At 48.5% G+C, this 26,278-nt stretch overlaps 1 protein-coding gene across 1 annotated transcript in view; it reads left to right on the top strand.

Moving 5' to 3' along the window:
• Window positions 1–26,278, top strand: part of DNAH9 (dynein axonemal heavy chain 9) — a 333,701-nt gene that overhangs the window by 155,993 nt on the left and 151,430 nt on the right. The window contains exons 33-38 of the mRNA XM_054709112.1: window positions 153–280; window positions 2,811–2,919; window positions 4,111–4,258; window positions 9,146–9,320; window positions 13,037–13,210; window positions 13,690–13,897. Coding sequence (XP_054565087.1) covers window positions 153–280; window positions 2,811–2,919; window positions 4,111–4,258; window positions 9,146–9,320; window positions 13,037–13,210; window positions 13,690–13,897 — 942 coding nt within the window. The remainder of the gene's footprint in view (window positions 1–152; window positions 281–2,810; window positions 2,920–4,110; window positions 4,259–9,145; window positions 9,321–13,036; window positions 13,211–13,689; window positions 13,898–26,278) is intronic.

Genomic DNA, 26,278 nt, shown 5'->3' with positions numbered 1-26,278 from the left:
TCGAATGTTTGGTGGAAGAGAATACACAGCCAGTTCTGACCGGGTTTTCTTTATACCTCCTCTGAATGCTACAGCCAATGGGGAAAGGCTGTGTTAAGAGGAAAAAAGATTGATGGTGAAATGGAAAATGAAATACCTTTGGTTCCTTTCAGGATTGTTCTCTTCCATCATGCGGGAGCTTGCCAACATCGCCCATGATGGGCCCAAGTGGATTTTGCTGGATGGCGACATAGATCCAATGTGGATCGAGTCGCTAAACACTGTCATGGATGACAACAAGGTATGAAAGAGAGGAGGGAAATCATCCCTAATCACCTATGAAACCAGTCCCCATGCACATTTGGAAATCATAATTCCACACAGGGGCTCATCGAAGTAAGGAATTATTACTGATATCTTCATTTTTAAAAATTTTCCAGCTTTATTGAAATATTAGATATCATTATGTATAAATTTCATGCCTGGTGCACGAAATTTATACACTCAGGGGGGGTCCCTCAGCCCAGCCTCTGCCCTCTCACAGTCCAGGATCCCTCAGGGGATGTCTGATTGCCACGGAGGCAGGAGGGGCTCCCACCACCACCACTGCACTCGCCAGCTATGAGCCTGGCTTCTGGCTGAGCGGCACTCCCCCTGTCGGAGCCCACTGACCACCAGGGGGCAGCTCCTGCATTGAGCGTCTGCCCCCTGGTGGTCAGTGCACGTCATAGCGAGCAGTTGAGCGGCCTTAACATATCATTAACATATTACGCTTTGATTGGTTTAACAAATGACCGGACACTTAGCGTATTAGGCTTTACCATGGTCGGCAAACTGTGGCTCGTGAGCCACATGCGGCTCTTTGGCCCCTTGAGTGTGGCTCTTCCACAAAATACCACAACCTGGGCGAGTCTATTTTGAAGAAGTGGCATTAGAAGAAGTTTAAGTTTAAAAAATTTGGCTCTCTAAAGAAATTTCAATCGTTGTACTGTTGATATTTGGCTCTGTTGACTAATGAGTTTGCCGACCACTGATATAGGATAATTGACATGTAACATTGTGTACATTTAAGGTGTACAACATGGTGATTTGAAATACCCATATATTGCAAAATAATTACCATGATAAGGTTAGTAAACACTTCCTTTAACTCACATGATTAGGGATGTGTGTGTGTGTGTGTGTGTGTGTGTGTGTGTGTGTGTGTGTGGTGAGAACTTCTAATATCTACTCTTAGCCACTTCCAAGTATACAGTCCTTCTGCAATGTTAACTATAGTCACCATGCTGTACATTACTTCCTTGGAATTACTCATTTTATAACTAGAAGTTTGTGCCCTTTGACCCCTACACCCATTTCCTCCACCCACCTCACCCCACCCATCCCTGGCAAACACCAAAATATTCTCTCTTTCTATGGTTTGTTGTTTTTTCATTCCACATATGAGTGAAGTCATGCAGTACTTGTGTTTTTCTGTCTAACTTATTTCACTTAACAAACTGCTCTCCAAAGCCATTCATGTTGTCACAAATGGCAGGATTTCCTTCTTTTAATGGATGAATAATATTCCATTATATAAATACATTTTCTTACCATTTACCCATTGAAGGACACTTGGGTTGTTGCCATGACTTGGCTATTGTAAGTAATGCTCCAAATGAATATGGAAATGCACATATCTCTTCAAGATCCTGATTTCATTTATTACCAGTGTCTTTAATAGACACCTAAGAACGGATTCATCCAAGTGAGCAGCTTTCACTTCCTTCAATGGCACTGCCATCACTCACACAATCTTCAGCGTTGTTATCATTTCCTTCAGAATCTCCTACACATAGATTACTTTTTAGAGCTGAAAGGAGTCTTAAATCATCTACTAAATCTTTTATTACTTCCCTTTTTATAAATAAGGAAACTGAGGATCAGAAACTAAGCCTGTCAAACCCCCTCAATGGTGACAAATCTTCATTCATGGAGAATATATTTTATTTTTTATAAACAATAAAAATAATAAACAAAAAAGAAAGCCAATGGGAATGTTCATAAATAAGTTAATAAAATATTTACTAGTATGTAGAAGGGAATCCAAATTTACCTGAAACAAAAATGTCTATTCTCAACAAAAAAAATAAAACACTAACTGATGCCAATAACGTGGCTGTTTAGCTGGTAGCTGCTCCTAAACTTGTTCAGAAAGCACGTCCAGGTTAGAAGTTTTACATTGACAGATTCATAGGATGAAAGTGTGCTCTCCCAGAGGCACTACTTTTTTAAAAACTAATGACATGAAGCCTAAACTTTTTCCTTTAACAATATTTCAATGTGTCTAGTTCATTTGAATTACTAACATCAATATAAACTTTTTAGATAACTATTTTCCTGATTCAAAACACACACACACACACACACACACACACACACACACACACACACGGATGTGGGTAGGCAGGGTACAGGAGGTGAGAAAGAGTATTGTTGCAGAAAATTTAGAAATAGTTACACAGTTGACCCTTGGACAGTGCGGGTGTGAACTGCACAGGCCTACTTATACGAAGATTTTCCAGTTGACCTGCTCTGTTCAAACCCTCGTTGTTCTAGGGTTCACTGGTGGTGGGAAATCTGCATATGTGGGATGCTGACTTAAGTAATACGCAGACTTTCAACTGAGTGGCCAGTTGGCACTCCTAGCCCCTGTGTTGTTCAGGATCGACTATAATCACACAGAAGAAAACAATCACTCATCGTCCCTACCAGGAGAAATCAGCCAAATCTCCACCAGCTGGCCATGCGTCCTCCTTCCCACTTGACGTGTCCCTTCCTGTGGTCTCCAGGTACTGACCCTGGCAAGCAACGAGAGGATCCCTCTGAACCCCACAATGAGGCTCCTCTTTGAGATCAGCCACCTGCGCACGGCCACGCCAGCAACCGTCTCCAGAGCAGGTATGGCCTCAGAAAGTAAAACCCAACTGTGCGGCTGAAGACAGGTGCCTCGAGCGATACGTATAATGGTGCCAGCTCTGGGGGGAGCTCCAAACAGGAGCCAGGCATCGATCATCCTAACCTCTGGCCACGTCCACACTCCTAATCCACAGCCACGAGGGTGAGCCAGTGTCTGAGGCCAGGCCCGTGTGGTGTTCTTCATTCAGAAATGTGATGGGCGTGGGAAGGGAAATGGCCCCGAGCTGGACAACTGTCCTCTGAGTAAGTGCCTCAAACTAGGCAGCTTCCAGCTTCCCTGTCAATGGAGATAACCACCCATTGCCAGTCTCACTACATCCTGGTGTGCAGAACAACTTCTACCTTAGCTTTCCTCTAGCCCCACTACCAACTCCCAGCACAGACCAGAGGATGAGAGGACTGGTTTGGCCTCAACCCTGACATCAGACTCCCTGTCAAGGATCCGTGCTGAGGCTGGAAAACACAGACCGGGAGGGTTCTCTCTCATACGCTGCGTCTGTTTCCTAGGGCTGCTGCAGCCAATCACCATGAACTTGTGGTTTTGAAAACAACAAAAATTTGTTCTCTCACAGTTTTGAAAGCCAGACACTGGAAATCAGATCAGCCTTCATGGGAGACCCCTCCCTTGCATCTTCAGTCAGTCTTCCTGGGTTTAGGGCCCATGACTCCACCCTCCACCTCCTGCTGCACATGGCCTTTCTGCGTGTCTTTCCTCTTCTGTCTCATATAAGGACCCTTGTACATGTCCCACTCAGATACTCCAGGGAGAGCTCATCTCAAGACCCTTACTTATTACATATGCAGAGGCCCTTTTTCAGATAAAGTCACACTCCCAGGTTCTAGGGATTAGAACGTGGACACATACTTTTGAGGCCACCATTGCATCCACACTTCCACACCATGACAACTACTTCCACTCCATCACAGCCTTCTTTCCTCCTGAGCCCAGCCTCGGCCTCAAGCTTCTTCTCAACACTGCCTTCCATTAGCTGATATCAGGCCATCAGGGTTGACCCTAACAGCAACCCATTTGACCTCTCAGACCTTGGCCAGATCTCTGTTCTTTTTTGGTCCAGTCTTCTTCATATTTTCTAAACAGAGAAAATAACTCTCTGGGGTGAAGGCTATACCGACGTCCATGGAAAATTCATTGACTATTGCCTGTGCTCACAGGGATCCTGTACATCAACCCGGCAGACCTGGGATGGAGCCCTCCAGTCAGCAGCTGGATCGACAAGAGGGAGATCCAGACAGAGAGAGCCAACCTGACCATCCTGTTTGACAAGTACCTTCCGACCTGCTTAGACACACTCAGAACCAGGTGGGCCAAGCAATAAGGAAGGTAGCAAGTTAAAGCAGAGTCAAAGCGCCCGCTGGCTCACACCTTGTGTCCCGCTGATGCTCTTTCTGTCCTGTCCCTGAAGTCAGACATCCCTAGAGCATTCCCCTCAGGCATGGCAGATGGCAAAGGGGACACACATGAGACTGACCAGGGCACCATGGTCAATTCAGGCAGGAAGCGAGATGAGCGAAGAGGGGGAGGATTTGAAGTGCTTCTCGTGAGTGCCATGTGGGTGTATTTGAAGGAGGCTGTAAGTTGCAATATCCGATCACAGTTCTGAGGTGCTGCAGTTTGCAGGGCATGAAGCTGGCCCTCCTCCAGGTCAGACCAACAGACCTAGAGGTGAAAATGACACCTGTGACACGTGGGACCCACCTCCTGTTTCTGGCTGTGTATGTTCATAGCCCAGATAGCACGGACTCGGCACAATGCATCAGTGCCTGCCCTTCTGGATACTGTGGGTTCACTTTTCCCCTTATGGGTTTGCAACAGCAAAAGCAGCAAGCCCTGACCACTTATCACCTAAACAAGAGATTCATTACTTTTCATCAAAAGAATACTTATGATAGCAAGACTATGGTGTCTGCAGAGAGAGGTTCCTGCTTTAGTTCTACACTCTTCTTGCCAGTTAATGCATCACCCATGGATCAGGCACCCAACCCTGATTCAGCCAAGTTCAACCCTCAGAGCTGGAAGGCAACGTGACTCAGAGATCTAACCAAGTTCCCGGAGATTCAGCAAGTTAGGCTCAGGATTACTTTTCCCGGAAATTAAGTCCCTCACTCAAAGTGACCCTTGCTCCTCATCGTTGGTCTGTCAATGAGACAGAGTATTTAGGGAGAAGTCTCCCATGCAAGGGGCCCGAAGCGCTCCTATTTCACATGCCCTGCCCCGCACCCTAGCAAATCCACCATGCTAAGAATTAATTTTATATGACTAAAAACTGAATTGCAATGGAGTAGTGTACATGGTGGTATGTTTTTAGATATTTAAACATTTATTAATTTTGATTTTGTAAGTTTCTATTTTGGCATCAGTAATTATTTTTCCAATCTTGACCCTTTGAAGAGCCTTTACCCTCCGGTGGCCTGTGGGCTCCGTGGCCTTGGAATCCTAACAAGACAGAGCAGCCTTGGCAGTGGGCAGTGCCCAGGACAGTGGCGGGGAATGTCGCCAATGGGCAGGGGGCCGCAAGGAGTTAAAATACCGCGGAAGGAGGAGGTTGGGGAGAAATATTAAACCCTGTTCTTTACCTTTCCTGAGACACTTGTCCAATGTATCCTCTAACTAAAAGTTAGGCCCTGTCCCGTCTGGGCATTTAGAACAAGAAATGCCAAACTCTTGTCTATTTGCATGTGTGTGTATATACACGTGTGCTCATGAGCATGCACAGCCTTTGAAATGGGCTTTGAAGGCTCTGTATTAAGTCTTTCCAGAGACAAGTCTTGCCTCATCTCCGAACCCTCTGGTTATCAAGAAAAAACAAACATTTTTTCATGTCATTTATGGTGCCTACTCTGTGAGTTATTTCATTTCATTCTCACGACATTCCCGAGGGGCTAAACATCCTGTAGATACAAGAGCTGAGGTGCCATGAGGTCCCTCAGCGTCAAAGCCAGTTAGTAACAGGCACTTACTTCAGAGTCTTCTGTGTTACTCATCACGGTATTGTGATGCCGGCTTCATGCGGCCTGAGACTGGAAGCTGTGTGATGTCAACACAAACTGGTTCTTCTATTGGACAGAAGTCCTCATAACAGGTGATTATAAAGTGCCAACTGGTGGTCACTGGTGCCATTCAACGCCCACAGGAATCCCCAGCTTGGGGTGCAGTGAAGAAGGAAATTTTATTCAGTGCAAACAGCTCAATTGTGAAACAGCACAGCTGTGAGAACAGCACGGCTGTGGGGTGGCTCTGGTGCCAGGCCCTCTCTCGGCTGGACAGCTCTGCCCTGCCCTGCTCCACTCTGGTCTGCCCTGCTCTGCCCTGCCCTTCCCTGCTCCACTCTGGTCTGCCCTGCTCTGCTCTTCCCTGCCCTGGTCTACTCTGCTCTGCACTCTCTGTTCCGGCCTGCACTGGTTCACTCTGCTCTGGTGAGACATCCTCAGTGCTTCAGCTCAGCTGGAGAAATCAGTCCTAGGTGGAACGGGAAAGTGCACTCTGAGCCACAGGGGAGCTGGCTTATACAGACAGAAGTCACCACCTCTGGTCCCTGCTTAGTCTGTCTTTAGGCAAATGAGGACTCTAAAGCCTCACCATTTGCTTGGTCCAAAAGGCATTGTCCTGATTGGTTAGAATAGAGCAGCTCCAATTGGAGGGGGAAAGCCTCAGTCCTATTGGTAGAAATGGGATTCCAGGAACTCCTTTTAAGGGCGAGCAGGACACAGAGCAGATAGGCAGTTCAGTACCGAGGCCGGCAGCTCAGTGCAGGCCTCTCCCTGAAGTGCAGTTGACATGAGAGGCCCTGTGTAGACGTGGCTGCCAGGCTCAGTTTTGAGCCCAGTCAGCCCCCAGGAGTCCTTCTTAGTAGGGTTCTTCTTCCTCAGGGCCCACCACAGCATCTGATCACTTCTAGTCACACAATCTCCCTCTCTCTCTCTCTCTCTCACACACACACACACACACACACACACACACACACACACGCACACGCACACACACACACAATAATTTTTAAAAACTCAATAAAAAATTTTAGAAAAACAAACTCCACAGAAAATGAAAGCCCCTCCCTCCCCCTGCCGCAGCTCCGCCACCTCCATGGGAAAGGGGGTGTCCTTGACTTCTCTCCTTACTCCGCCAGTCGCCCCTCACAGCTGTAGCTTCTGTCTCCTCGGGGTTGAAGAGGGACAGAGAGAAGAGAGGGAGGAGCAGGGAAGGTCTCACCACGTGGAACCACAGTTGGGGCCTCGGTGACCCTAACTGGCAGATCTGGAAATCTGACTCTTTCTCTTTAGAAGCTTTTTTGAGTTCCCTGTACCCCTCCTTGTCACTGGGGAGCTCCCTTGTGCCTTTCCTTAACGTCCGTGCCTCTCCATCAGCCCATCACGCTCCCTCTCCATTAGCTCCGCACGCAGGCTCCTCAGGGAGGCCCGCTCCCCAGCATCTGGCAGAACCTGACGTGCCCAGATCCGGGAAGTACTCACCCTCCTCTGCCTTGCACACTGGAGCGCAGGCCACCCAGCAGCACCCTCTCTATGCCCGCTGGGATGAGCGGGCCTCTTCGGGGTTTCCAGGCGCAGGTCCTTGGCCACCTCAGAGCTGTCCTGTTGAAGCCCCATTCTCAGCTCTCATTTTGGGGAAACCCCTGCCTTCCCTGTGGGAGAGGGGACACTCATTGCATACCAACCGCTCCCTCCAAAATCCTATATGCTCATTTCAGCCCCGCAGTGTCCCCCACTTTGCTCATCTATCCCCTTGAGAAGACGAGAGGTCAGGGTCGCAGAGCCTAGGATCTCACTTTCAAATGTGAGAGTAGTTGGCCCCTTATTGTCTTGGTGTCTCATCCAAAACACAGCTGGGGAGGATCCATTGTGACATTCTGCTACAAATATGTGTCAAAGGATGAAGGAAAGCCCATCAAGTACTCAGATTTCTCACTGCTCCTGTGGGTAATATGTAGACTGTGAGAGCACTTCAGAGCATTGTTGTAAAGATGGGGACCAGATGAAAAACAAGCCAAACACAGAACACTGAGGAGAATGGGATGCTAGGAAACCCTGAGGCCCAGTAATGACTTCTAAGGTGTCAGTCAATGGCGTTGCTCATCTTATAACAGTGAACCCTGCCTCTGTGCAGCCTGGGAGCTCATCTTCCCATGGCAGGTGGCCATGTGAGCAGGCGTGCAGGAGGGGCTGAGTAGGTGGGTACATGGTGCACTCTGTGTGTATGCGTGGTGGGAAGAGTGTGCCTGTGTGCGTGCATGTGTGTACGTGTTTATGTGTGTGTGCACACACATGCTCCTGCTCCCTTGGGCATAGATTCACCTCTGTGCATCTCTTGATACCGGCCTTTCAGTCAAGACCTCCAGGCCAAGCCGAAACCGGTTTGGCTCAGCGGATAGTGCATCGGCCTGCGGACTCAAGGGTCCCAGGTTCGATTCCGGTCAAGGGCATGTACCTTGGTTGCGGGCACATCCCCAGTAGGGGGTGTGCAAGAGGCAGCTGATCGATGTTTCTCTCTCATCGATGTTTCTAACTCTCTATCCCTCTCTCTTCCTCTCTGTAAAATATCAATAAAATATATTAAATAACAACAAAAAAAAAAAAGACCTCCAGGCCAAGGTTAAAAGTACAAAATCAGGCCAGCACAAAGTCACAGAGGTACATTTTGGAAGAGGAACTCCAAGTAAGGCATGATAGTATAAAACAGCCATCTATCCCAGCCCGCTCTGCCCCGCAGAGGAGACCTGGCCCCGGAGAAAATGTGTTCAATGTGTTTTGATTGACAGACCTCTGTGCTAAGTTACGGAACCTCCAAATTACCCCACCTGGACATTGCTGCTTTTTGACAAGTAAAGAAACTGTGAAGGGAGTGAAACTGCTGAGATTTTTACTCGGGTTGCAGCTGGTCCATTCCCAAGGAACTAGAGGGGATCGTCAATGTTCAAAAAAGGGAAGAGGGAAGGAGGAGGGCATCAGAGAAAAGGCAGATGAGGAAGGAACCTTCTCAGGAGCACTTTGGGCCCTTCCTTACAAAAGAAGCTGATACAAAACTAGCTGATGAGAATGAAGGTTTAGGTAGCACCATGGTCCTCTAGATTCCCAAAGAACGTGACAACTCGAGTCTGTCAGACCCATAGCTGTCCAACAATGCCTCTAGGGGGAAAAGCCAGGGTTTTAGAGCGTACCGGGTCTCTCTCTGCAGGTTTAAGAGGATAATTCCGATCCCAGAGCAGAGCATGGTGCAGACACTCTGCCACCTTCTCGAGTGTCTCCTGACCGAGGAGAACATCCCCGCGGACTGCCCCAAGGAAACCTATGAGCTCTATTTTGTGTTTGCTGCCATCTGGGCTTTTGGTGGAGCAATGGTCCAAGATCAGGTAAGAGACTGTGCTGAGGTTGACACTCACATCCAGGTCCACCCTGGCAAAAACAGGTCTTCCGGAAAGGATGTGAAAGACGGGACAGCTAAATGTCAGAATTCACACGAATGCAGCAAACTGTTTAGTTGTCTGCCCACTGCTCTGCTGAAGTCACTAGTCCCCATAGAAGGGCCCTATGATGTGAGACATGGGATTGGAATGTATTTGGAGTTCTCACCTTTCAAGTTGGTGACCATGGATTTCACGGAGAGTTGCAGTGTTGGACTTTGACCAAGTAGAGGTATGATTACAGAACTTTTCAAAGTGATGTGTGTTTTATAGGCAAAATGACATTGTGCTGTAGAAGTTTGAATAGGAGGAATCCCTTTAGCCTTCTAAGTATCTCCCAGAACAACCAGACCAGCTTAACCATCCTGCCCCCAACCCCCTGGAAGAAAGATCTTTCCATAGAAGGTTGGACCAAATGTTTATTGACGTCTGGGAGTAGAAAACCAGCGTGGTGTTTACTTAGTTTCCACCAAATAAAAGGCAGTTTACATACCAGTAGAAACAACATATTCAAAATCATGCAGATCAGTCTTTTACAACTGACTCTAGCTGTCAGGGAATATCATGTAGAGGTTAAGAAGGTGGACTCTAAATTTGAATTGTCACTCTGCCACATAGTATCTAGGGGATAGTGGCAAGTAACTTAACCTCTTTCTACCTTATTCTCCCCTTGTGTACAAAGGAGATGAGGGTGACCAGAGTGGGATGTTTGTGAGGATTAAAGGGATAACTGTTCTAATTGCCCAACATAGATATGGACAAAGCACTTAGAATGGTGTTGCGCACATATGTGCTTATTATTAATATTATAAGTAATCAGATTTTGAATATTTAGAAACTGACTCAGTTTCATTATCTGGAGCCCCTCTCACAGCAGGGGATTGAACCAGCTGCAGTTGCTGGCAAGTTATTCTTTGCTCTTTCTGATCTGGGTTGATCGTGGGCTCTTTTGAGGAGAGAAGTAAAAAGTTTCAGCCTCCCAGGGCAAAGGCATTTTCTAAGAATCCAAACTAGAGGTGAGCTGGGAGAATTAACAATTAATTTAGAATTAGCAATGTATCTATTTTCTATTTTCACAGGCTCTGCTTGTAACATCCATCCCAGCTCTCATCATCTCCCAACATGTTCCTTAGTGCTCAAAACTCAGAAAGCAATTCTCACAGGCTTCGGGGTGACTGCCTTTCTCCCTCTCCCTCATTCTCTCCCTCATTCTCTCCCTCCCTCTCCCCCTCTCCTTCTCCCTCTCTCTCTCCTTCCCTCTCCTCCCTCTCCTTCTCCCTCTCTCTCCCCTCATGGGAAGGGGAAGTCTGCAGGAGGGTGCCTGGATGGGAGCTTCACACTTGAGACTCTCTCCTGTCTGCTCCACAGCCTTGGAGCTTCTTTGACCTCTGCATTTCCCTTTTGAGGCGAGGGTGCAGTGATGCAGCAGGATGGATGAGACCTCGCTGGAATGCAGAGATCCAGAAGGCATAGTTATTGCATCCCATCGATAACGCTCCTCAGGCTGCTGAAATGTCAGACAGCAGCCACTGCTGGGCTTCTCTCCCATGTTGGTGCCGAACGAGCTGTGGGGTATCAAGATAAAGCTACTTGGTCAATTTTTTCTGTCTCTGTATAGAAAAAAATTCAATCCACTCAACCCTTTGAAGGCCCAGGAGAAAGCATCCCTCCCGGCATCTCGGGCTCTGGAGCCCGCGGAGCTGCAGGCAGCCGCACTGGCACATGGGAGAGGACAAAGGCGAGAGCTTTCAGCAGCAGGGAATATCCAAAACTCCTGCACCCACATCCCAACAACAAAAATCGTGTCTAAATTGAAAAGTCAGAAGTTGGCCAAGATATGTACGTCATGAGCACCAACGGTGCTTACATTTAAAAAGCAGAAATACAAAATAGAGCCCATACTGAATAGCAGACACAATAAAAATAATGAGGGGGGTGCTGGCTAAATACTTTACAGCAATTGCAGAAAATGATCTCTCGGAAGTGAATGAGGTCTTAGAGAGCCCAGGATTGGGAGACCAGAAACCTGCGTGCAACCCCCAGTTCTGCCATAAGCTTCTAGAGCTACAACCTTCCGAGCCTTTGTCTTTTCAGATGTAAAACAGGACTGGTTCTCAGCAGTGGCAGTCCAGCCTAGTGTCATCAAGTTCAAAGGGCAGGAGGGGATCCGAGAATCTTCAGAATCCAAAGGAGACAGGGATTTCAGAAGGGGCCTCTTCACTGAGGTCATCGCTGGAGAGACACCCAACTTGTCAAACTGAGAAAGGGCCGTGGGTGTTACAGCAAAGGCAGCCTTGTCCTTAGAGAGTCCAGTTATAGGGGGAAGTGGGCTTCCCAGGTTAGCGGAGGGTGAGCCGGTGATGGGCAGCCCAGAAACGGGGCGGCTGGGGGTGAGGACGGGAGGTGAGTAAAGGACATCTCCTTCTTTCTAAAGATGGCCCTCTTGGGTTTTCAATAACAACTTAAAACCTTGTTTTCAAAAGAAGTTAAAAGTCTTCAAGAATTTTATCCATAAGTTAGAAAATAGTGGTTTTCCCCCCTAAGGCTTCTGATTGAGAAGATAGTGTTCTTTGACTCCGAATTCAAATCACAATAAGAGCAGCAAACAATGTTTTACCTTAAGGCCCATTTCCATTCTCGTTTTAAGGCAAAAGAATGCAGTTCTACTTATCTAACAGCAAAACGAGGAGTGCCAACTCTTCCAAGCCCAGACTCATTGCCACACACCGGCTTCCTGGTCTGTCCAACCTTTAAACTCCAGCTTTGTCCTGTCCTCTGAGGACATTTCCTAAAATGCCCAATGTGGGCCTTTTTCCTTTTTAGGATTGTTCCTAGGTCTGTGTGTCTGGAGTGAGTTTGCTCCCCCAGTGTGTGTGTGTGTGTGTGTGTCTGTGTGTGTGTGTCTGTGTGTGTGTCTGTGCACGCGCGCCTGCGTGTGGATGTTTTCGCTTGGACACAATAGGATAGTTTGAGTACTCTGGGTGCACAGCCCCATCCTTAAGGCTCATGGTTTAATATGCATGCATGTAAATATGTCTCCACATATTCCTCTGTCAGAAGCCCCATAGAGCTTTCTCTGCCCTGCTCCTGGATTTTAAAATGTTAGCCCTTGAAGGAACATTAGAGACTTTCTTTTCTAGGATCCTCATTCTATAGACGAGGAAACAAGCACAGACAGCAGGAATGTCCCATGGTTATGGACCTGACTCCCTCTGAGTCTTCTTACTCAGCCACCCTTCCGTTCATTTCCTCCCTGGCTGCCGTGCTGGGCATTGCTCAGTCTCAGGAGTCAATCGGTCCCTTGAATTCTTGACCACACTTGCCCATCCTGTGGTCGTGGGCTCTCTCCTCCATGTTCTTATACTTCCCCCCCCCCCGCCCCCGCCCCCCCTCCACCCTGCCATGGCTCTGAGATGGGCCGGTGCAGGGAAGCTCAGCTGCGTGGTCAGACAGGCACTCGCACGTGTGCTCAGGAGGCCTGCTCAGCCGCGCCGGGCTCAGGCTGGTCCTGGGCCGAGCAGCATCCTTCCCGGAGGAGCCGGTCCATCAGGCGGACCTGCACAAACGGAAGCACGTGTTCCTCCCTGGCCTCCGCCTGATGCCGGGACGGCCTGTCCAGGCTCTCGAGCTCTGAGAGCCTGATGTGCCCCTGCTCTGTGTTGCAGCTTGTGGACTCCCAGGCAGCGTTCAGCAAGTGGTGGCTGGCCGAGTTCAAGACCGTCAAGTTTCCTCCCCAGGGAACCGTCTTTGACTATTACATAGACCCCGAGACCAAGAAATTTGAGCCATGGTCCACACTCATCCCCCGGTTTGAATTGGACCCTGAGATGCCTTTGCAGGTGAGTGTGTGAGCGATCAAGGAAGTGCAGTCATCCCGAAGGTTGGCCGTAGCTCTAGAAGCAGCTGCTTGCCAGCATCCAAGAGGTTTGGCCTTGCTGGGAACTGGTCACCTCCAGCTACTGCCTGTCAGTGGAAACCATAGGTGCAATGAAGCCACGAGTTTCCTCCCAGGGGCCAGGCCACTTGGTTACCAGACCCCACTGGCAACCTCGGGGGGGGACACAGGGCGGAGACGGCGGGGCAGAAGTTTCTGATGTACATTAGCGAGGCCTCGGGGAGGCAGACAGAGTTGGTAGGGGAGGGCGGAGATGCTCTCCACCCAGAGAATGAGTTTACAAAATGGTCTCCCTGTGGATATCAGGGAAGACCCTCCACCCATGGTGGCAGCAGAATCCCTCTTCTAAATGCTCCAGAACATTCTGCGGTGCACCTGTTTCTCCCATGAGCCCCAGGCACACTGATCAAGTTCCCATTCCAGGCTTGTCTGGTGCACACGAGCGAGACCATCCGCCTGTGCTACTTCATGGAGCGGCTCCTGCAGCGGCGGCGACCGCTCATGTTGGTGGGGACCGCGGGCACAGGCAAGTCGGTGCTGGTGGGCGCTAAGCTAGCCAGCCTGGACGCAGAGGAATACCTGGTGAAAAACGTGCCCTTCAACTACTACACCACGTCGGCGATGCTGCAGGGTAAGGCGCCCAGAGGCGTGGAGGGGGCTGTCTGAGTGGCCATGTCACCTGGCCCGGAGCTGGAGCGCGTGGCAGGTGCCTGCTCACCCACTCGGCTGGACAGTGCAGCTCCTTCCACAACACCCTTCTGCCTCTCCCCTCCTTTCCCTCCCACAGCGCCTCTGTCCCACTTCCCCTGCACCCCTTAGCATGGTTCCCTCCCCCGATCCGTTCTCCCTGCACTCCTCTCCCACCTGCTGCCTTCCTCCAGGTGGGAGCTCAACACAGAGCAGTTCACACCCCGATGACAAAAAAGCTGAAGACCCTTTGAGAGACTAGCATGAGCTGTAGACTTCTGTCACCTGCTGTCTCTCAGATCTTTCCATTCACCCCTCACATTTTAGAGATGGGGAACCTGAGGCTCAGGTAAAAGTACATGATCGCCCACGGTCACCACCAAGCAGCCAGGCTGGTGTGGCACTTCCAGCCTCTGACAACACTGAACCAGCTTTTCCCTGGAAGAGGAACACAGGGCCTCCTAGTGGACATGGGCCTCCTAGTGGACATGTACCTCCTAGTGGACATGGCCCTCCTAGTGGACATATACCTCCTAGTGGACATGGCCCTCCTAGTGGACATGGGCCTCTTAATTGACATGGGCCTCCCAGTGGACATGGGCCTCCTAGTGGACATATACCTCCTAGTGGACATGGGCCTCCTAGTGGACATGGGCCTCTTAATTGACATGGGGCTCCCAGTGGACATGTACCTCCTAATGGACATGGGCCTCCTAGTGGACATGGCCCTCCTAGTGGACATGTACCTCCTAATGGACATGGGCCTCTTAATGGACATGGGCCTCCTAGTGGACATGGGGCTCCCAGTGGACATGGGCCTCCTAGTGGACATGGGCCTCCTAGTGGACATGGCCCTCCTAATGGACATGGGCCTCCTAGTGGACATGGGCCTCCTAGTGGACATGGGGCTCCCAGTGGACATGGGCCTCCTAGTGGACATGGGCCTCCTAGTGGACATGGGCCTCCCAGTGGACATGGGCCTCCTAGTGGACATGGGCCTCCTAGTGGACATGGCCCTCCTACTGGACATGGGCCTCCTAGTGGACATATACCTCCTAGTGGACATGGGCCTCCTAGTGGACATATACCTCCTAGTGGACATGGGCCTCTTAATGGACATGGGCCTCCTAGTGAACATGGCCCTCCTAGTGGACATGGGCCCCCTAGTGGACATGGGCCTCCTAGTGGACATGGGCCTCCTAGTGGACATATACCTCCTAGTGGACATGGGCCTCCTAGTGGACATATACCTCCTAGTGGACATGGGCCTCTTAATGGACATGGGCCTCCTAGTGGACATGGGCCTCCTAGTGGACATGGGCCTCCTAGTGGACATGGGCCTCTTAATTGACATGGGCCTCCCAGTGGACATGGGCCTCCCTAGTGGACATGGGCCTCTTAATGGACATGGGCCTCCTAGAGGACATGGGCCCCCTAGTGGACATGGGCCTCCTAGTGGACATGTACCTCCTAGTGGACATGGGCCTCCCTCCTAGTGGACATGGGCCTCCTAGTGGACATGGGCCTCCTAATGGACATGGTCCTCCTAATGGACATGGGCCTCCTAGTGGACATGGGGCTCCCAGTGGACATGGGCCTCCTAGTGGACATGGGCCTCTTAATGGACATGGGCCTCCTAGTGAACATGGGCCTCCTAGTGGACATGGGCCTCCTAGTGGACATGTACCTCCTAGTGAACATGGCCCTCCCTCCTAGTGGACATGGCCCTCCTAATGGACATGGGCCTCCTAGTGGACATGGGCCTCCTAATGGACATGGGCCTCCTAGTGGACATGGGCCTCCTAATGGACATGGGCCTCTTAATGGACATGGGCCTCCTAGTGGACATGGGCCTCCTAGTGGACATGGGCCTCTTAATGGACATGTACCTCCTAATGGATATGGGTCTCCTAGTGGACATGGGCCCTCTGGGTGTGGCTTCAGGTCCATAGGCTTATACAGGTGTTTCTCCTCCTCAGAGTCACTTCCTCCTGGACCCTCACTTGCAGTAGGGTCTCCTTGGCTGGCTGGGACACGGGGCCAGAGAGTCTGGTCCACATCTTAACACTGCTTGGTCTACCCAACAGAGTTTATCATTTTTGTTCCTGGAAAGACACACCTCTACACTTATTTGCAAACATTAAGTCCAACGAGGTGAGCATTCATCACCTGGTTAGGTTACCAGTTCTGTCCATTGACACCATTCTTGCTATTTACTTACAACTATGCTAATGATGACAATGATAATGACAATAATAACTAACATTTAGCAAATGTTCACCAGGTATGCGTTAGGCACTAACTTAAGATTAGACTTTTACACATGTTTAAGTCACTTAATCTTGTACAGCCTTATGAGGTATTTGTACCCCCATGTTACAGATGAGAAAACCAAAGCACAGAGAAGTTAAGTAAGCTACTCCAAGCCACACAGCAAGTGGTGAAGCCAGGTTTTAAATACACACAGTCTGACTTCTGTGTCTGTGCTCTGACCACTAGGCATACTGCCTCCCTAGTAAGAAAATACTTTGGAAACTGCAATAAATATTTGATGTTATTACTATTATCATTAGTCCTACTTCAGTATTCTAGAGTTGTTTTCTAGAATCCTGTTATGATTTTATATTGTAAAAAAACTTCTTTTTGTTATCTTTATTGTTGCAAGTATTACAGATGCTCCCCTCTTTCTTTGTAAAAAATAAAATACTTTAGAGAGTCCATTTTCATAGACAAGAAAGAGGCGATGAGCTTCTTACACCGCCCAGACCTCTTGCTCCTACTCTCTAGTCTTTCACTGGGAGGACTCTCTCCGCTCCTGTTGGAAAACAGAATTATTCCAAAATGTCACAGTTGCAGTCACGTAGAGTCAGGATGAATGCTCACCTCTCCCGCAGTGAGACATACACCAAACACAGCACTTCCTGCCTCTTCTTAATTCCCTAGTGGCCGCTGGTCTGGTCCCACCTCTTACACCAGGGGGTGGGTGAAGCAGCTGTCTGTACCTCGCATGCAGAAGTGACCAGGGTCTGGAGAGCACCCAGGGCCCCAGAGGGGCGGGCATACCTGTAACCACGTCCATGCGGCAAAGCTCAGACCCTTGACTCAGAAGCCGACTTCCCTTCCTTGGGACCTCCTTCCTTCTACTCTCGTCAGAGCCCAAACAAGTTAGATTATTAGGCTTTTCAGCCTAACACATTTTAGAAACAACAAAATAGCTCCTAAATGGAGAAAGTATGCTATCAACAGTTAGAAATGTGGGAGCCAGAGGCCGGTCAATGTCCAAGAGGAAATTAGAAACTTAAAAAGGACATAGAGGAAGTCAAAAGGTAGCTACTCATTTAGACAAGAGGGAGACTGTCCCCCCACCTCGTAAGCCCATTGCTTTGTGCAGCCCAGTATGGTCATTGCTCTTGCACTTAGATCCTGTGTAACTATGAAAAGACTGCATGTGGTGTGGTATGGTCTGTACAGATGTGCAAAGTGCATGTTTACAATGTGTCCCTAATGGCAAGCGATGGGAAATAGCCTAATTATCCATATGATGGAATGCTAAACATTATTACAAAGAATGAGGAAATTCTGTGTGAATTGAGTTGCAACTATTTCCAAAGCTTTATTGAGAAAAGAAAGATGCAGAACAGTATATGCCAGTGGTTGGCAAACTCATTAGTCAACAGAGCCAAATATCAACAGTACAACGATTGAAATTTCTTTTGAGAGCCAAATTTTTTAAACTTAAACTTCTTCTAACGCCACTTCTTCAAAATACACTCGCCCAGGCCGTGGTATTTTGTGGAAGAGCCACACTCAAGGGGCCAAAGAGCCACATGTGGTTCGCGAGCCGCGGTTTGCCGACCACGGGTATATACAGTATGCTGCAAATTCGTTTAAAAAGAGATCTATGAAAATTTACACATATATACATATACATACACATATACATATACATATACATATACATATACATATACAGTATATATGCCTAATATGCTAAATGTCTGACTGATTAGTTGACCGGTTGACCGCTCAACCAGTCGCTGTGATGTGCACTGACCACCAGGGGGCAGATACTACAACCAGTATGTTAGCTTGCTGTCGGGGTTCTGCCTATCGGGACTGGGCAAGATGGGCTGGACATGCCCTGAAGCCCTCCCACAGGCCCTCTTCAGCTGGCCAACCTCCTGTGGTCCCTCCCCCGCCAGCCGGCTCCCATCGGCCCCAATAGGGACTGGGCAAGATGGCCCCGCTCGGCCCTGATTGCCAGCCAGGCTGAGGGACCCCACGTGTGCACAAATTCGTGCACTGGGCCTATATATATATATATATATATATATTAACTCCAGAAAGATACACAAGAAATTTATAACAATTGCCCCTGGCAAGAGGAACTGGATGCTGGAAGTGGGATGAAGAATTACTTAAACTTTTTTAAAATTATGAAATATTTCAATCATGCAGAAATGTACAGAAAATAATATAACAGATGTCCATGTACCCACCACCCAGATTTCACAGATGTTAGCATTTGTATTTTCTATGTATCTCAGCATTGTAAGTATAGACCACACTCCACCCCATCCCTTCCTTCTTCATGCCCCTCATTAACCCACTACTAAAGTTAATGTGTATCATTCCAAATTTACACTTTTGATACATATGTGTACCCACCAACATACACAGTGTTGTATGCACTTAAAACTTACACATATATGACACTGTAACTTCCTTTGGCAACTTTTTAAATCATTGTCTGTTTCGACACGTGGAGATCTGTTTCATTGATGTTCGCTGCTGCATAAAATTCCATTGTGTGTCTAAATCACAGCTCATTTATTCATTTACCTAATAAAAGGCAGCATAATTTTTTTTAACATTTTTCCCTTTAAAAAGCATTCCTAGTTTTTTGTTTTTCTTTTTGATTTGAGAGAGAGAGAGAGGAAGGAAGGGAGGGGAGAGAGCGAGAGAAGGGATCAAGCCCACATCCTGGGCATGTGCCCTGACCAGGAATCGAACTGCCGACCTCTCAGTGCATGGGGTGATGCACAACCAAATGAGCCACACCAGCAGCCAGGGCAGCACTTTTAGTTCTCATTAACATGTAATACATGGCACATATTAAAGTACACAATTCATTAAGTTTTGAAAAATTTACCTGCTCATGAAAGCATCACTACAAGTGAGATAATGAACATATCCGTCACCTCTGAAAGCTCCTCTGTCCCTCGGTAATCCCTCTCTCTCACCCAGCTGCCACCCGCCCCTCCCCCGATGCCTAGGCAACCATGATTGGTTTCTGCCACAATAGGTTACTTTGCATTTCCTAGAATTTTACATAATGGAATCATACAGCATGTACTTGGTTTTGTCTGGCTTCTATTACTCAGCACGAATTTGAGATTTAGCCACATTGCTGAGTGTGTCAATAGTTTATTCTTTTCATTCCTAAATAGCAAGATAAAATATGCAAAACACTCAGAGTGATTACCAGCATACGATAAGTGCTTATTAAATGGAAGCTGTTATTATTATAATATTACAATCCTTTTCAAATTTTAGAATCTATAAATACGATACAACAATTTCAAAGCCCCAACTGCCAAAACAAAAGGAACACAAGCAAACCCCTTTTGGCTTGAAAGAGAAGTCGGACATAAACTACGCTAAAACAAAAATAATGTTTTTGGAAGAAATGTTCCACTTCTCCAATGGCAATAACTCCACCCAGCAGGTTAATTCATCAAGGCCCCCGGGGGGAATATTCCGCAGCTCACTCATTCTTCTCAAAATCAGGTATTTTTTTACTAGAGAAAGTAGCTGCTTGGTAATCCCTGCATCTCTCTGCTCTCCCCTACCTCCGCTCTGGGGCCTCCACTGAGCACTTTCCCAAACACAGACTCGGAACTGCTTTAAATACAGGTGGGGCTGTGGTTCCAGGATTCACATGGCTCACCAGTGGGGATAGCACATGCTTTACTGGACGTTTCAGATGCCCAACCCTGTGCTTTCATTCATGTCATCCTCCACACCCCATGACACGCTGTATCCATAATGCTTTTGAGTGCGAGCAACAGAAAATCTGAGACTAGGGATGTAAACAGAAATGTTTTTCATGCGACAGGAGGTCTTGAGGTAGGCAGATGACAGTCTCCGTTTTTATAAGTGAGAAAATGAGGCCTGGCGCTGTGAAGTGACTTCTCTCAAAGTCACACGGTGAGTCTGCTGTCAAGCTGCAGTGGCCTCCCCTTTGATACCGGGAAGCCATAATCTGAATTTCCACAGTAGAGGCCAGCTTTGGCGAGGCGCTCTGCTGGAAAGGAGGAAGGGAGTATCAAAGTGTAAGGAAACGGAAAACAACGCGTATTTTAGACGATAGAGAAACCGTTCCATCAATTCGGGTACCTCCAAATTATGGAGCACAGTGCAGCAATTAAATCCAAGATTTGGGGATTTGACGGACCCTCCAGGCCTGAGCCTCCTCCCGGCGGGCGCACCAAGAAGGCCGCATCAGTGGGCGCGTGCAGATCGTGAGCCCAGTGGCCAGAGGCTGGACAAGGCCAGTCCGGCTCCTCCCAGGAGCAAGGCTCTCCCTGAGCTGGAGATGAACTGGGACCTCCAGGCCCCGCTGTGGAAGCTGAACATACAGCAGCCGAGCCCACCGTAGGAACTTCAGAATGTCTCTTGTTTCAAGGGAAATGTTCCCAACACCCACAGACACGCCAGGGCCCAAGCTCCCACCCCCATGAGCTCTGCTGGCTTTGCCCCCTCTGCTAGTCACCATGGAGACGTGGCTGGGCCGTTCCACCCTCCAGGCTGTGAAAGGGTAGAGCAGGCTCCAGGGGCTCTACCTGGAGAGGGGAGAGCCCAGAGATGCCTGGGCATTTTCCTGTGCCGACCTGGCTGGGACCATCGCTGGTCGATGGCTGGGAGCTGGCCGCGTGGGAAGCAGGGCTGCCAGTGCCCGGAGGAGGGCAAGCTCGGGCGTGGGGGGACAGGCTGGGTGATGCTGGGGCACCGGTTCCCAGGACAGCAGGGCCACGTGAGAGCCCCTAGCTGGGCTCCTGCTGCAGGGCAAAGGCCCTGCGGTGCACTTTGGACCAGGGCCACCAAGGACCTGCAGGCCAGGCTGTACCGCCCAGGACCAGTCCCTGATCCGAGGTGCCCCTCTGGGGCCAGGTGGGCTTCGGGTGCCTCTCAAGGCTGCCTGGGTCAGGACCAGGCTGAGCTCTGATCGCCGGTGTGGCCTCCCACTGAGCTCAGAGCCCAGAAATGGGGAGCCTTTGCCGTGAGGGGCTTGGAGAGGCGGCCTTCTGTGCCTGCAGCAGGCCCTTGACACACCGCCTTGTCCTCTGCCGCTCTCGGTGACCCGTGGGCGGGAGTTTTCCAAGGCCTCCGGTATTCTTCCTCCCTCGTAGCTTCCTTTAATTAGGAATGTCGTGAAGCCAGAGAAGCCAGCAAAGGCAGCAGCGGGCTCACGGTGGGTGTGATGAAGCTGGACCAGCAAATAAAAGCAAGTCCAATCCAGCAAAAAGTGGTCCTGGAGGAGACGGGGCTGCTAGTCAGTGACACGTGCCTGGGCTGACACTGAACTTGTCCGGCAAGCCTCACCCACAGTCGGAGGCGTGTCGCGGGGAAGTGGGAAATCACCCACAATCGGAACAGCTGTGCGCAGGGACGTGGTGAGATCCACGAACCTGACAAGAGTTCGCTTCCACACGCGCAGCTCTTGGAGGAGGAGCTGCGGTGGGACCTGAAGCAGCAGCTGGAGGCAGTGAGGGTCGTTCGCTCGTAAAGGAGAACAGCAGAGACAGTTGCAGGCATGGCAGGAGGTGGAGGAAGCTGAGCTGAGCTGAGCTGAGGCGGCTGCGAGGCCCACGCCTGGTTCCTCCAGGAAAGAGCATTGCTGGGAAGCAGCTGAGTGCCAGCCCAGCCGCTGGGCGAGAGCGGGGAGCTGAAGAGGAAGGCCGGCCTTGGAGGTGGCACAGAGGCCCGCTGCTGAGCTGTGCCGTGGCCTCCGCACAGAGCCAGCGGTCACACAGGCGTTAGTGCAGCCATGCTGGGAAGTGCCGGCCACCCAAAGCCGCTGGCAGAGGCAGAGGCAGCAGAAGCAGGAACAGTGGACTACGGAGCTGAATGGAGGGGACGAGGACTGCAGCAGGGTGCTCCAAAGACCACAGGCACCCCTTCCCTGGGCGCCAAACCCAGGACGGATCCCCAGGAATTCCTGCCTCTGCTTCGATAGGGCTGGCGCAGGTGCCCCAGAAACCTGGGCAGGAAGGCTTTGGATCTCGTTGCTGCTGTGAGGTACCCATCATGATGTGCGAGTGTGAAGGGTGCTTTTTCCTAGCTGAACTGCTGGGTGTTTGTGTGACCAGCTTCCCTTAATTAGGTGTTTCTTTCATTAGCTGTTAATCAGCAGGATGTTCAAAAACCTCCAGATAACCTCACACCATTTGCCAAGCACTCACACGTGACCCCAGGTTCAGAAAAGCACCTGAGGAAGAGAGAGGAAACCTGTGATTTATTTCATCTAGCTGAGTCAGACTTCTTTATAGAAAAAGCGCCTTTAAGGACAGCATCTCAGATTGATTTATATAGTGCTTTCTGCTCTATAAACATCAGTTTATCCTCATTCCTTTTGGCCAACTCAGCACAAAGGCCAAGTGTTTTTACGCTTTTTTTAAACTTCCTGCCAGTGACCATGTAGCTCCTCTCTGGTTTGCTCGCGAGTGAGATGGTCCTCGCCCAGGGAGGTCAGTCAGCTCGGTGACCTTCTGCCTGGCACAGCCCTCACAGTGTTAGCCTTCAGTAAATCGAGGATGGAAGAGACGACAAAGGGGACGTGCGTATGTCACGTCGAGTCTTTTTAAATGGTGTGAAGATATACCTCTAGATTTAGTGAGGTGGCTGAAGGCCTCTGCTTGTTTTAGGAAAATGTATCCAAAAAAGTTTTTAAATATCTGGATGACTGAGTCTTGTGCCATCTATTTCCCTAGCAACACCCTAAGTTCTCAGATGACAAGATTGCTTCATGTTAAATATAGTAAGTACTTTAGTTTTAGGTCTCCTATTACATTTTATTACTATATGTGCACTTAAGAGTACATGAAATGCCTTTTGTAATTAACTTGTGCCATAAATTTATGGCTTTTTAATGGGACTTGGATAGTATTTTAAATTAGTATAGACTTTCAGGGTGGGTGTTTTTTTTTGTTGTCGCATTTATGACATAGTGATGGTTAGACCAGTGATTTATTTAAATGCTGACTCCTAATACAGAAATATAACCCCATATTTTAACATTGCTCTGCAAGGTTATAAAATATAAACTTCAAAATAATTTTCTCAAATTTCGTTTTATTGATATGTAAAATAATCTCTTTAAATTGGATAAAAAAAATTATCCCTCGATGTGCCTTTATCTTATAGCTTTAACAATTTTTCTGTTAAATATGTAGTTTCTTTATTAAACAAACTTTTTATTATTAAAAAAATAAAAGCCTGCTTTGATTAATTTTAAAAAATCAAGTTGTCAGAGGTTATATATTATCATATAAAGATATCTACAATATACGAAATAAAAAATACAAGCAGAGCCCTAGCCAGCTTGGCCCAGTGGATAGAGCATCAGCCTTCGGACCAAAGGGTCCCGGGTTTGATTCCTGTCAAGGCCTCGTACCCTGATTTCAGGCTCCCCCTGGGCCCTGGTCGGGACTTGTGCAGGAGGCAACCAATTGATGTGTTTCTCTCACATCAATGTTTCTCTCAGTCTTTCCCTCTCTCTTCCACCCTCTCTAAAAGATAATTGGAAAAATATCCTTGGGTGAAGATTTAAAGAGAGAGAGAGAGAGAGAGAGAGAGAGGAATACAAGCAGAGGAGCCTGGCCAGAGTGGCTCAGTGGTTGAGTGTCGACCTATGAACTAGGAGGTCATGGTTCAGTTCCTGGTCAGGGCACATGCCTGGGTTGTGGGCTTGATCCCCAATGGGTGTGCAGGAGGCAGCCGGTCAATGATTATTTCTTGTCATTGATGTTTCTATCTCTCTCTCCCTCTCCCTTTCTCTCTGAAATCAATAAAAATATATTTTTTAAAAATACAAGCAGAATCTGCAGTATAATTCTCATTTTATAAAGGAAAAATCTAACAGAGCAAATAGACTACGATGAAATACACAGAAATATTGAAAGTAATGTTTATTAGTAGGTAAAGAATTGTGGGTAATTTTCATTTTCTTCATTATGATTTTCTGTGGTTTTTAATCATTGTGTAGTAAACATGTATTTTTATAATCATTCAAAGTATGTTATTTTTTGAAAGAATAAATACAACTTAAGCCCTTGCAATATAACGAAAGCATCTTAATGTGAAAAAAATAGATAATGTGTAAGGAAATAGTTCAAACACAGGTACACAAATCATGTCAATGCAAAGTAAGACATGATTAATTACTAATGTTCTCTGTCAAAACACAGTCAGGCAATGAGTGAACTGGGAATTTCTCAAGGACAGAGCCACGTTGCAGTAATGTTTAAGAAGTAGTTTATAGTAGTGGTTACATGAGGTAATCCGGGTTAGAACCTTGACTTTGCCCTCACTAGCTGTATGGCCTTCGATAAAGTCCCTTAGTTTCTCTAAGCCTTGGTTTTCTCATGTTTTAAAAGATTTTTAAAAAGCTGATGACAAGCCCAGGTGTGGTTCAATGGTTGAGTGTTGACCTATGAACTAGGAGGTCACGGTTCGATTCCCGGTCAGGGCACATGCCCGGGTTGTGGGCTCAATCCCCAGTAGGGGTGTATAGGAGGAAGCTGTTCAATGATTCTCTCTCATTATTGATGTCGCTATCTCTCTCCCTCTCCCTCTCTCTCCCTCTCCTCTCTGTAAAAATATTATTTTTTAAAAAGCTGATGACAATACTTTATAGGTCTGCTCTTACAGTAGGCATCAATGGGATAATGCACATCAAATCCTCGGTAGGGGAATGGTCAAGGGCGTGTATATAGGTCGGGTTCCTAGCAGTGCTCCATGGACAAATGTCCTGCTCTACCATTCAGAGACTGGAGGGGTCAGTTGGACTGAACGGTCAGGGACATCCCTGGCAAGGGGTTGAGATGTTAGGGCTTACAAGGACTTTTCCGGGTGATGTGAAAGAAGGGGTCAAGTCGGTATCCACAGACCTGAATTCTCATTCCAGCAAAGCATTTAACCTGCCTTAGCTTCTTTTACCTTAGTTACAAAATGGGGGTAATGGCCTTGGCTCTTTCCCTGCCTATTCCTGGGGCACGTTATAATAATAAAATTCATTCATTTATTTCTTAATTTAGTAAATGTTCTTCAACATCCTCCTTTATGCTAGATAACATTCTCTGTGCTGGGGTATGACAATGAGAAAAGCAGAGAGATTTCCTGGCCTACAGAGTTTAGAGGGCAGAGTTGAGAGAGAATGATTGATTGGCTGCCTCCTGCACGCCCCCACACTGGGGCTTGAGCCCACAACCCAGCCATGTGCCCTGACCAGGAATCAAATCTTGACCTTCTGGTTCATTGATTGATGCTCAACCACTGAGCCACACTGGTGGGAGGAGACGGGGTGTAATTTTAGATAGAGTGCCAGGGAAGGACTCACTGAGAAGGTGACATTTGAGTACATACATGAGTGAGGTAAGTAAGAAGCAAACTGTGCTAGCATTTGAGAGAAAAAGATTCCAGGCAGAGGAGGCATCCAGAGCAGAGGCCCCGAGGCAGCGAGTGTGTCAGACGCAGGGTGGCCCGAGCCGAGGGAGGGACCAGGGGAGCAGTGGGGGAGCAACACTGGTGCGAGGTCTGTGGGTGTAACCAGTCTGGCTTTTGCCCCAAGTGAGATGAGATGCCACTGAAGAGCTGTAAGCAGGGGACGGGCCCATCTGATGTATATCTTAGAAGGATGCCCACTGTTTGGAGTATAGTGAAGGGACCCAGGGTGGAAGGAGGAAGACCCTTTGGGAGGATTTGGTAGTTACTAGATGAGAGCCGGTGCACAAGGATGGTGGCAGTGGAGACACTGACAACAGTGAGAGAACAATTTCACTTTGATAATGAAATTGCTCTTCAAATGTGCGCTGGTGGTGAAACAGTACTGGAGGAACACGGATAAAACCGGTGGGTCGCAGGTGCACCTGCTAGATACCATTCTAGCTGGACGTCTGGAGTTCCATGTGGAGAAATTACTAAGACGTACAGGTGAGCCCGCCTGGGCATGGGCGTGACTCATAGGACCTGTTCATCACAGTGCAGACCCCGGGCCACACGTCCGTAGATGTCTCGCGTGTTTAGCATCTTCAGCCTCAGCATG

The sequence above is a fragment of the Eptesicus fuscus genome, chromosome 20 (assembly GCF_027574615.1).
Source record: "Eptesicus fuscus isolate TK198812 chromosome 20, DD_ASM_mEF_20220401, whole genome shotgun sequence".
NCBI classification, from domain to species: domain Eukaryota; kingdom Metazoa; phylum Chordata; class Mammalia; order Chiroptera; family Vespertilionidae; genus Eptesicus; species Eptesicus fuscus.
The sequence above is the reverse complement of the archived record's forward strand: the minus strand, read 5'-3'. Positions and strand labels throughout refer to the sequence as shown.